General features: G+C 45.4%; 1 protein-coding gene across 1 annotated transcript in view; it reads left to right on the top strand.

The window, feature by feature from the left end:
• The window catches only part of MYOF (myoferlin), a 190280-nt gene that overhangs the window by 53911 nt on the left and 124549 nt on the right, over window positions 1–11820 (top strand). The window contains exon 7 of the mRNA XM_037727745.1: window positions 4589–4676. Within this exon, the coding sequence (XP_037583673.1) occupies window positions 4589–4676 (88 nt within the window). The remainder of the gene's footprint in view (window positions 1–4588; window positions 4677–11820) is intronic.

Raw genomic sequence — 11820 nt, forward strand, 5'->3', positions numbered from 1 at the left:
AAAAAAAAAAAAGAGTGAAATTCCATCTCAAAAAAGAAAGAAAGAAAGAAAGAAAAAGGTCTAAATTGTCAGAACCAATTGGTGACATCAGGGGAAAAAAAAAGTAAAGAAAAAAAGGTATAAAGTGCTAATTAGCTAACTACACACACAAAAAATCTGGTTTTGAGATTCTTCTGGTGATCTTTCTCAAGTGTGTGTGTTTAAGTAAGAATCTGTGTCCGTTTGTAAATGATATGGACCTTATTTTATTCTCTCAATCACAGAACTAGGAAATTACATAGATTTGATTATCTATGACAGAATTCTATAGCATAAGGGTGACCCCCTCTGGGTGTAGCTCTGTGCTTAGCCATGTGGGTGTTAACATTTCTGTGGTTAGATATAATTCTGTATATCAGATACTCTTTGAAACATTCTGTAGAAGGAAGAATGATATTACCTTGGAATATCAAGATGGCAATATCATAATCTCTTTTTTTTTTTTTTTGAGATGGTGTCTCATTCCATCACCCAGGCTGGAGTGCAGTGGTGTGATATCGGCTCACTGCAACCTCTGCCTCCTGGGTTCAAATGATTCTTCTGCCTCAGCAACCAGAGTTGCTGGGGTTATAGGCACATGCCACCATGCTTAGTTAATTTTTATATTTTTAACAGAGACGGAGTTTCACCATGTTAGTTAGGCTGGTCTCAAACTCCTGACCTCAGGTGATCCACCTGCCTCAACCTCCCAAAGTGCTGGGTTACAGGTATGTGCCATCACGCCTGGCCTCCTAATCTTTATTATTACATTGGGTGCTGGATGTTTTCTGGTCACAGCCTCTCTCAGTAAGTACATCTTGATATTGTCTGATGCAGGACCAGAATACTCTTACTTAAGTACATGTGCTTTTAAAAAGAATTGACTCAGTGTCACAAGTCCCAGATTTCATATAATTAATAAGAAGCACTGATAAAGGTACCATGCTTGGCCCATAGCTTCCAACCCCTTCATTTTCCAATCAACTTGTGTTTCTTGGGAGCCTGGGCAAAGGGAGAAAAATTTACGCTAAAAGATGGAATCCTGTAGGCAAAGCTTGGCTTCTCAACAGCCATGTGAGAGAATGGCAATTTTGCTGGTCTGATCTCTAAAACTTAGAGGTTTGCCACAAACCAGCATTCTAATCAAAACACACATTCAGAATATTGACTATCATCTGTTTACCCGAAACCTAGCTGAGAGAAATGATGCTCAGGAAAGGTGGTATAAGTCAGTGATTTTTCTGCCTTCTTTTTTTTTAAGTACAGAAGAAAGGATATGTAAACTCCTAGAATAGCAGAACTGTTGTAATTCAACAGGAATTCAAAGGAATACCTGAGGCTGGGTAATTTACAAATAAAAGAGGTTTATTTCGCTGTCAGTCCTGCAGGCTGTACAAGCACGGCACCAACATCTGCTTGGCTTCTGGTGAGGCCTCAGGAAGCTTTTACTCATGGGGGAAGGTGGAAAGGAAGCAGACATGACATATGGTGAGAAAGGGAGCAAGAGAGAAGAGGGGGAAGCAGCCAGACCCCTTTTAATAACCAGACCTTGTGGTAACTAATAGGGTGATAACTCATTCATTACTGCAAGGATGGCACCAAGCCCTTCGTGAGGGATCCACCCCTATGACCCAAACACCTCCCACTAGGGCCCACATCCACTACTGGCGGTCACATTTCAACATGAGATTGAGATTTGGAGGTAACAAACATCAAAACCATACCATGGAGTAAGGAAAGTAAAGGGCCTCAAGCCCTGCCTCCTATAATTTATCCTTTTGGGGGTCTCTGGAGCACCTCTGGGAATCCCCAGGTTACTAGAGCACAGCATGAAATCCACAGATCCAGGGGATGGCCATCTATGTGTTCTTCTAGGTTTGAAAAGTTTGATTCTTAGATAAAGTCTAGCAACTAAGCCCTTCAGTGCTCCCTGCATTCAGCTGTGAGATGCTGCTCTTACGATTCTTTGTGTGCTGTGAAACTGGCTGGGGGCATATTCCTTATCCTGTTCAATGTCTTCCAGAGCAGTGGTTCCAAGTCACAGGTGTACCAGTCTATGAGGGAGTCTTAAATGATGAACAGACAAATGGAAAAACATAGGGCAGTGCACTGTGTGTGTGTGTGTGTGTGTGTGTACCAGATGTAGGAAAAGTGGCAAATGGAAGCATAGAATGTGCATTTCAATTCACACAAACAGGCTGGGCACAGTGGCTCATGCCTGTAATCCCAGCACTTTGGGAGGCCGAGGTGGACAGATCGTGAGGTCAGGAGTTTGAGACCAGCCTGGCCAACATAGTAAAACCTCATCTCTACTAAAAATACAAAAAAAATTAACTGGGCATGGTGGCAGGCACCTGTAATCCCAGCTACGTGGGGGGCTGAAGCAGGAGAATTGCTTGAACCCGGGAAGTGGAGGTTGCAGTGAACCAAGATCGAGCCACTTCACTCCAGTCCGGGTGACAGTGCAAGACTCTGCCTCAAAAATATAAATAAATAAATAAATAAATAAATAAATAAATTCATATAAACAGGCTGGGCATGGTGGCTCGTGCCTGTAATCCCAACACTTTGGGAGGCTGAGGCAGGCAGATCACCTGAGGTCAGAAGTTTGAGACCAGCCTGGCCAACATGGTGAAACCCCATCTCTACTAAAAAAAATATATATATAAAAATTAGCCAGGCATGGTGGTGCATGCCTGTAATCCCAGATACCCAGGAGGCTGAAGCAGGAGAATTGCTGGAATCCAGGAGGTGGAGGCTGCAGTGAGCCAAGATTGCAGCAGTGAGCCAAAATCGTGGCACTGCACTCCAGCCTGGATGACAAAGCGAGACCCTGTCTCAAAATAAAATAAAATAAAATTCACATAAACAACAAATAATTTCTCAATGTAAGTATGTCCTTTATGATGTTCTACATTTTATCTAGTCACCTTGCATGTGTGTGCACGTGTGTGTATGTGCGTGCCATCCTTATTTCAAAAAATAGCAAATTTTTTGAAATTTTGTGGGCTCAAGAGATTAAAAAGTACTGTATATCAAACTCTGCCCTAAAATAATGTTCCACATGAGAAATTTATCTCCACTCTTATAAGTAGGAATAACTTTATCTCTTGTAAGGAACTAGTATGTTTCCTCCTTGTTGGTGAAAGCTACATCACGTTTTCAGTTTCCCTTTTTGTTTGGCTCTAGGCATTTTGGAGGTCACAGATTATGCAACACGAATGGCAATTATATTTAACTTCATGGTTTGCATATTTTTTCCTCTTTAGCCAGATTCAATTCTGCTTTTTTTAATCCTGTTTTATGAATCACAATTTTATATACATGTTTTGTTAGCCACTTTTTTTTTTTAAACCATATTTGGATTTTATTTAGAATTATATCAAATTTATGGATAAATTGGGGAAGAAATTAATCCCTGTGTGTGTGTGTGTGTGTGTGTGTGTGTGTGTGTGTGTATGTGTGTGTGTTTTTAAGACGGGATTTCACCATGTTGGTCAGGCTGGTCTTGAGCTCCCGACCTCAGGTGATCCACCCACTTTGGCCTCCAAAGTGCTTGGATTACAGGCATGAGCCACCACGCCCGGCCTGTTAGCCACTTTTTTTTTTTTCTAGCTCTGTCACCTAGGCTGGAGCGCAGTGGTGTGATCTCTGCTCACTGCAACCTCCACCTCCCGGGTTCAAGCGATTCTCCTGCCTTAGGCTCTTGAGCAGCTGGGATTACAGGCACCTGCCACCCCATCTAGCCAATTTTTGTATTTTTTCTAGAGATGAGGTTTCACTGTGTTGGCCAGGCTGGTCTCGAACTCCTGACCTCATGATCTACCCACCTTGGCCTCCTAAGGTGCTGGGATTATAAGCGTGAGCCACCGTTCCTGGCACCATCTCAGCTCACTGCAACCTCCGCCCCTCGACACCCCTTGGGTTCAAGCAGTTCTCCTGCCTCAGCCTCTGAGTAGCTGGGATTACAGGTACCCGCCACCATGCCCAGCTAATTTTTGTATTTTTAGCAGAGACAGGGTTTTGCCATGTTGGCCAGACTGGTCTCGAACTCCTGACCTCAGGTGATCTACCCGCTTCAGCCTCCCAAAGTGCTAGGATTACAGGCATGAGCCACCGTGCCCGGCCCTAAAGTTCTTCTTTAAAGAGAAGTATGAAAGTAAATCTCAGCAATTAATAATGAAATAAGCAATGAGCAAACAAATAAATTAATCATTTACAGCGAGCCTCTGTAATTGTGATTCTGTGATGGGAGGCCATCTCCAGTCTAGGATGGAGATATATGACAAGTTCACATCTGCTTGTCACAACTTTATTGATGAGGTGGCCCCTTAGCAAAGATACACTTGGCAACCTGTGACAGGGAGCTCCTTCCCCACCTGGCCTTGGATCTCAGCGGGAGGACAGGAACAGTAGAACCTGGGACTCCTCCCCCTTTCTAGTCTCGCTTTCCTATTCCCTCTCTCTTACCCTTCCAAGACTTTGGCTCCTGCTAAAGTCACTTGCATTGAGTCTATAACAAGCTGGTGCCCTGCACTGATAATATTTGCAACAAATTATTTCTATCCAGGCTACCATTGACTTGGTCATCGGCTATGATCCGCCTTCCACTCCACATCCAAATGACCCGAGTGGGCCCAGCGTGCCAGGCATGGGAGGTAAGCTGACCCTTCTGAAAGCCCAGCCACCCCCAGCGGAGGCTGCTAAAGACATACAGGAGAGTGTCTGGAGACAGCCGTGAATTCACCAGCCCGTAGCTCCCTGCCCACCCAGACAGGGGCCCCGTGAGGCAGGTGGGGCTGCCTGAATTGGGACATTGCATTTGTTTACACAATCCCCTTGAAGGTAGAGGGGAAGAGTGAACCAGTCTTTTACTGAACAGCCTCACGGTGAGCACAAAAAGCACACATGGGCTCCAACAGAATGTCCCATGACTTTGCTTCAGGTTTGTGGCTTCCACCCCATTCAGTGTCCCCAGGCTGTTTGGCTCAGGGAATGGCCCCTCTGCTCTCCTCCATGTGTCTCCTCACCTCCCAAAGGTGCGACCACCGGGCTGTGCTCTCAGCATCAGTCTCATGGGCGTGGCCTTCAATTGGAGGCTCCTTCCCTCTCTCCCATAACCCCGGCCCCGTCTGGTTCTCAAATGTCTGGTCCCCAAACAGCCCCCAGTCCTCTAAGTAATTACTTCTCTTCAGCATAACCTGTATCGTCCTTGGTCTCTGACGTGGGGGCCAGTCATTCAGGGCCATCAGGTGCCACTCCAGGTGGGGTTGGGGCTGGGGGCTCAGGGAGGGAGTGCCTGCAAGACAATCAGACTCTCATGCAGCTGAGTCTGACCCCCTCTCAATGTTTCCCCAGGATGACGTGATGCTAAAAGTGTCTCCGTCCCTTCCTCAGACCTAAGAGGCATGACCAACAGCCCCACCTGTCACCCGTGTTGGGATGTGACTCAGGAAGGGAGGGGCCCCTCCTCTCACCACACTCACCTGCTTCCTTGAAATTCTCCCTCCTGAGAGGAAGTCCTGGCACTTGTTCCTGAGATGGCTCCTTGGGGCCTGTCTTCTCCTTGCTTCTCTCAGTTCAGAACTCGGCTCTCTGGCCGCCCCAGGGTCTGCTCTGCACCGCAGCAGCACCTCCCTGCCTGCCCTGCCCGTTCCCGCCTGACTTCTCATCTTGCTCAGCCTGACCCCAGCCCCTGCCCCTGCTTATGCACCCATGATGAATGTTTTGGGCCGTTTTTTGACCAAGTAGTTGTGGGTTTCCAGGGAGGGCTAGCTGGCTTCCTCTTGGTGACAAGACCGACATGGCCCCAGCACATCAGCAGTGTGCTCTGCCCATGACCCTCTTCCAAGTGGCACCCTGAGCATGCTACTTGGCCTTGGACACTGAGTCCTGCAGGAGCGCTGCCGTGGCTCAAGAACATCCATGAGTCCCTTTGCTTCCACAGCAGTGATGACAAAAAGAAACCCACAAAACGTAGAGGACACAGGCCAGCTCCGATAACACCATCAGGTGCTGAACTGAGTGGTCCTGCCCATTTCCCTGGGACCTCCTCTGCTTATGACTGTTGTCACCAGCGTTTGTATCTGTGTGGGAAGAGTACTAGGTGCTTTCTGGCCTGCACAAGGCAGCCCTAATTGATGGACTATCTAGAGTAGCCTCTGAATGGAAAAGATCAGGGCATCTTTCTTCACACTATTGTTTCTCCTAAGCTGGACCCTGTTTGTTAGTTTCCTAGGGCCGTTGTACTAAACTACCGCAAACTGGGTGGCTTAAGCAGCAGAAACGTATTCTCTCACAGTTCTGGACATCAGCAGTCTGAAAAGTCAATGTGTCAGCAGGGTTGGTCCTTCAGGAGCTGCTCAGCCTTTCTCCCAGCTTCTTTTGGTTGCCAGCCTTCCCGGCATCTGTAGCTTGTAGATGCATCATTCCCGTCTCTGACTCTGCTGTCAAATGGTGATCTACCTGTGCGTCTTGGTGTCTTTCTTGCCTTTTTTCCCTGCCAGGATATAGATCCTGAGTGGCTCAAGGATCCTCCTATGTGTCTGTTTTTACCTGGTGTTCTCCTCTCTATGCATCTGTTTTTGTTTGTTTGTTTTTGAGACTAGTCTTACTCTATCTCCCAGGCAGGAGTGCAGTGGTGTGCAGTATCGGTTCACTGCAACCTCTGCCTCCCGGGTTCAAGCAATTCTCATGCCTCAGCCTCCTGAGTAGCTGGGATTACAGGCGCCTGCCACCATGCTTGGCTAATTTTGGTATTTTTAGTAGAGATGGGGTTTTAATGCGCTGGCCAGGCTGGTCTTGAACTCCTGACCTTAAGTGATCTGCCCTCCTCGTCCTCCCAAAGTGCTGGGATTATAGGTGTGAGTCACCACACCTGACCCTTCTCTGTGTGTCTGTGTCTAAATTTCTTATAAGGCACTGGTCGCTGGATTGGGACCCACCCAAATCAAGTTAAGATAAAGTCATTCTGGATTAGGGTGGGTTCTAACCTTCTCTTAAGGTTTGTAACCTTATCTTAACTGTACAGAAACCTTCTTTCCAAATAAGATCACATTCTGAGGTTCCAGTAGACATGAATTTGGAGGAACAGTATTCAACCCAGTACACTGGCAGATAAAAGACAATTTCTTTATGTTTATTCCATTCCAAGAGCCAAAATATTAAATGGGTTCTCTTGTGTTACCCTTTCTGCCAGGCCTTTAGGGAAAAAAGAACACTGTGGCTCATTCAAGTAAAAAGAGTAAACTTAAAGAGGTCAGCGCCATACCATTTAATAGTATTTATGGAGTCAGAACATTGCTTGCTGGGTTTATTTTTTATTTTATTTTATTTGAAATAGAATATTGCTTTGTTGCCCAGGCTGGAGTACAGTGACATGATCTCGATTTACTGCAACCTCTGCCACCATGCCGGGCTAATTTTTGTATTTTTAGTAGAGATAGGATTTCACCATGTTGACCAGGCTGGCCTCAAACTCCTGACTTCAAGTAATCCTCCCGCCTCAGCCTCCCAAAGTGCTGGGATTACAGGCATGAGCCAGCGCCCCTGGCTTGCTGGGTTTCTTGAGTGCCGTTACTAGATGCTGTAGCACTGGGGATGATGAGTGTTTTAAGACACAGTTCCTGCCCTCCAGAAACTCTTGGTTCAGGTTTAGTGACAAGATTCTTTTTAATCCCAAAGATATAACATTACAGATAAAAGCAAGGGCTTTGGGGTCAGCCTGGCCTGCACTGGATTTTGTGTCTATTGTTAACTGGCCATAGGACCTTGGATAAGTCACGTAACGTCTCTGAATCTCAGCTTTCTTTACTGGAAAGCAGGGATAATTGCAGCACCTTTATCATAAAGTATTTAGCCCAGTGCCTGGCACACAGTAATAGCTGCATTAGTGGTAGTCACTATTATTATTATAAAAACAATTCTAGATAACTGGAATCATAGTTCAGCTGGGTAACAACACTTGGTGATTTTCAAATTGTTTTCTTTAAAAAGCAGAGTTTTTAGAAAAGAATGTCCTGGTTTGGCTCAAAGTAAGGTTGAGATGATCAAATGCTTTCTTTATAAATATCATTAAAAAAATTATCCCAGTGCACCAGAAAGTTTTTGAGAACAAGCACTTTATCAAGCTGTTCAGAATGTGAAGGAGATCCTGCCTCTTGAAATGGACCCCAGTGAGCCCAAACCCAGAAACCCAAATGCCAAAACCATGTGATTTTCCTGGAGCAAATTTCTGCTTCCTTAGAAAAAAAAAAAAAAAAAAAAAAAAAGACCAACTCTTGAACTCTTTTTTAAAATTTTTAATTAATTAATTAATTATTTTTTCTTTTGAGAAGGAGTCTTGTTCTGTCACCCAGGCTGGAGTGCAGTGGCATGATCTCAGCTCACTGCCACCTCGACCTCCCAGGTTCAAGCGATTCTCCTGCCTCAGCCTGCTGAGTAGCTGGGATTATAGGTAGGTGCCACCATGCCCAGCTAATTTTGTATGTTTAGTAGAGATGGGGTTTCACCATATTGGCCAGGCTGGTATTGAACTCCTGACTTTAGGTGCTCCACCCACCTCGGCCTCCCAAAGTGCTGGGATCACAGGTGTGAGCCACCGCACTTGGCCCCAACTTGAACTTTTAAACTTGCTGGGGAGAAAATCCTTGCCATCCAAGGCTCCTTCTCCTCTCCTCTTGGTTTAAGCCTTTGTAGCACCAGTCCTCCCAGCAGGACAGTGGACTTAAGGAGTCCACTATCCCCTTAGAAGTCCAACTCCCAGCAGGCTCAGCACCAAGGAACTGCACAAGCACAGCCCAGGTCTCCCGCGGAAGCTCTTTAGAATCCCTGACATTGCTCGACTAAGACAGGAAATGAACCAGAACTTGGGTTCCTTGTATTTGGATTTCAAACAAAGGAGATCACCAGGTGTTGGTCTGCAAATGAACTGTGTTTGCAGGGCAACTTTATTTTTAAGTATAAGATGACAAAGTGAAATTTCTTTATTATAAAAAATAAACAGGGCTCTTTGATCTGGAAGTGCTGTCTTTGTTTTATAAAATGAAAGTTTGCAAGGGCTGGGTCACGGGGGGCATTCTGTGTGTCAACTTCCTAATCTGGCTAACAGAAATGTTCCTTCAGCAATTAAAAAAAAAAAACCCTTCTAATAGCCTCGACTATCTAGATGTTTCGAGAAAAAACATTTATTTTCCCTGACATAGTGTCTTAGTCTGTTTGCATCTCTGTAAAGGAATACCTGAAGCTGGGTAAGTTATAAAGAAAAGAAGTTGGCAGGGCACAGTGGCTCATGTCTGTAATCCCAGCACTTTGGGAGGCAGAGGCAGGTAGATCATCATGAGGTCGGGGTTTGAGACCAGCGTGGCCAACATGGTAAAACTCCATTTCTACTAAAAGTACAAAATTATCTGGGTGTGGTGGCGTGCACCTGTAATCCCAGCTACTCAGGAGGCTGAGGCAGGAGAATTGCTTGAACCTGGGAGGCAGAGGTTGCAGTGAGTCTAGACTGCACCATTGCACTCCAGCCTTGGCTAAAGAATAAATCAAAAAAAAAAAAAAAAAGAAAAGAAAAGAAGTTTATTTGGTTAATGATTCTTCAGACTGTACAAGAAAGAAGCATGGTGCCAGCATCTGCTTCTGATGAGGGCTTCAGGGAGCTTCCACTCATGGAGGAAGGGGAAGGAAAGCAGGTGTCAAATGATCAGAGAGGAGGAACATGAGAGAGAAGGCGGGGGTGCCGCTTTCTTTTAAACAACCAACTCTCACGTGAACGCACTCATTACTGCAGAGAAGGCTCCAAGCCATTCATGAGGGATCCACCCCCATGATCAGACACCTTCCAGTAGACCCCACCTCCAACACTGGGGATCAGATTTCAACATGAGATTTGGAGGGAATAGATATCCAAACTATATCACATGGTAATTCAGTTCAACTGAGCAAAGGTATTTTTGAGCACCTACTGTGACCCCCTGCTAGGGAAGACACCAGGAAAAAAAAAAACTTATAATCTTGGGGGAATAAAGACCAACAAATGTGAGACAGAGAACAGCAAGACAGCCATGCCCCTTGGCATTTCATACCTTAATTGCATAAGCAGGACACCTGGCCCAGAATTTTTGTATTTTTAGTAGAGACGGAGTTTCACCATGTTGGCCAGGCTGGTCTCAAACTCCTGACCTAGTGATTCTCCCACCTTGGCCTCCCAAAGTGCTGGGATTACAGGTGTGAGCCACTGTACCTGGCCCGCTATTGATTTTAAAGTTTCTCATCCACATGAGAAACTTATGTGGCTCCTGCAGAGGAGATATTGGAAATATTTATGCTGGAACACAAAAGTGAAGATTTTCAGGAAAATTTGCCCCTGCAATTTGGAGAAGCTAATTATGATCACATATCGCAGGAAGTGAACACCTGAGGGGTTCTTGTTTAAGGAATGTTTTCTTAGAGCTTTTATATGAAGATGACAAAAGGTAGAGACCCTGTGGCACCAGTGGCTTGACTGGAAGTGTGCGTTGTCAAAGATGTTCTTTTCATTGACCCCTCAAAGACTGTTCCCATGACAGAGGGGAAGGCAGACCCAGTCTCCAGGCTTGACCTGAAAATCTGTTACCATGGCAACTCAATTGCCAGATGTCAGTCGGCTTAACTGGAGCCTACATTCCTGTAGCTGGAAGAAACTATTTTTAAAATCCCGCGTCCGTTTTTGAAGCACCATCTGCTAAATTTGTGTTCTGTCCAACCATAGACATGCAACAGCTCATTCATAGCCAGACTTCACCGTTTCAAATGTCTTTCATTCCATGAACCCCAAAGTCATTTGCTTAAAGTTATATATATATTTTTTTGATGGAGTTTTGGCTGTGTTGCCCAGGCTGAGTGCAGTGGCGGTGTGATCTCGACTCATTGCAACCTCTACCTCCTGGGTTCAAGTGATTCTCCTGCCTCAGCCTCCTTAGTAGCTGGGACTACAGGCATTTGCTACCACATCTGGCTAATTTTTGTATTTTTAGTAGAGATGGGGTTTCATCATGTTGACCAGGCTGGTCTTGAATTCCTGACCTCAGGTGATCCTCCAGCCTCGGCCTCCTAAAGTTCTGAGGTTACAGGCCTGAGCCACTGTGCCCAGCCTTAAATTAAATTTGATCCAGTTTAGAAAACATTTACTGACACCTGACTGTGGGACATACAGAGGTGAGAAAGCCATTGTTTTGCCACCAAAGAGCTTGCAGTTCAATAGGAAGGTAAGAGATAAACATGAACAATTATAGCCCAGAGCTGAATGTAATACATTCCTCCAGAGAGGATTAAGCAAATTGTTATATGGGGAACAATTGCTTTAAGAAAGCATTTTTTCAGCTATGTTTTGCAACTCTGTATTCATGGTGCCTAGCATAGCCCTTGAGAAGTCATAATTGTTCAATAAATGCTTGGTTAGTTCAGTGAATGAATAAGTGAGTGAATGATAGATGGGCATATGGTTTAAATTTTTTTTTTCAGAAGGGCATTTTGGGGCCGGGCATGGTGGCTCATGTCCATAATTCCAGCACTTTGGGAAACCGAGGTGAGTGGCTCATCTGAGGCCAGGAGTTCAAGACCAGCCTGACCAACATGGAGAAACCCCGTCTCTACTAAAAATACAAAAATTAGCCAGGTGTAGTGGCAGGTGCCTGTAATCCCAGCTACTCTGGAGGCTGAGACAGGAGAATTGCTTGATCCCGGGAGGCAGAGGTTGCAGTGAGCTGAGGTTGCACCACTGCACTCCAGCTTGGGCGACAGAATGAGACTCTGTCTCAAAAAAAA

This window comes from Cebus imitator, unplaced genomic scaffold, assembly GCF_001604975.1.
Source record: "Cebus imitator isolate Cc_AM_T3 unplaced genomic scaffold, Cebus_imitator-1.0 Scaffold238, whole genome shotgun sequence".
NCBI classification, from domain to species: domain Eukaryota; kingdom Metazoa; phylum Chordata; class Mammalia; order Primates; family Cebidae; genus Cebus; species Cebus imitator.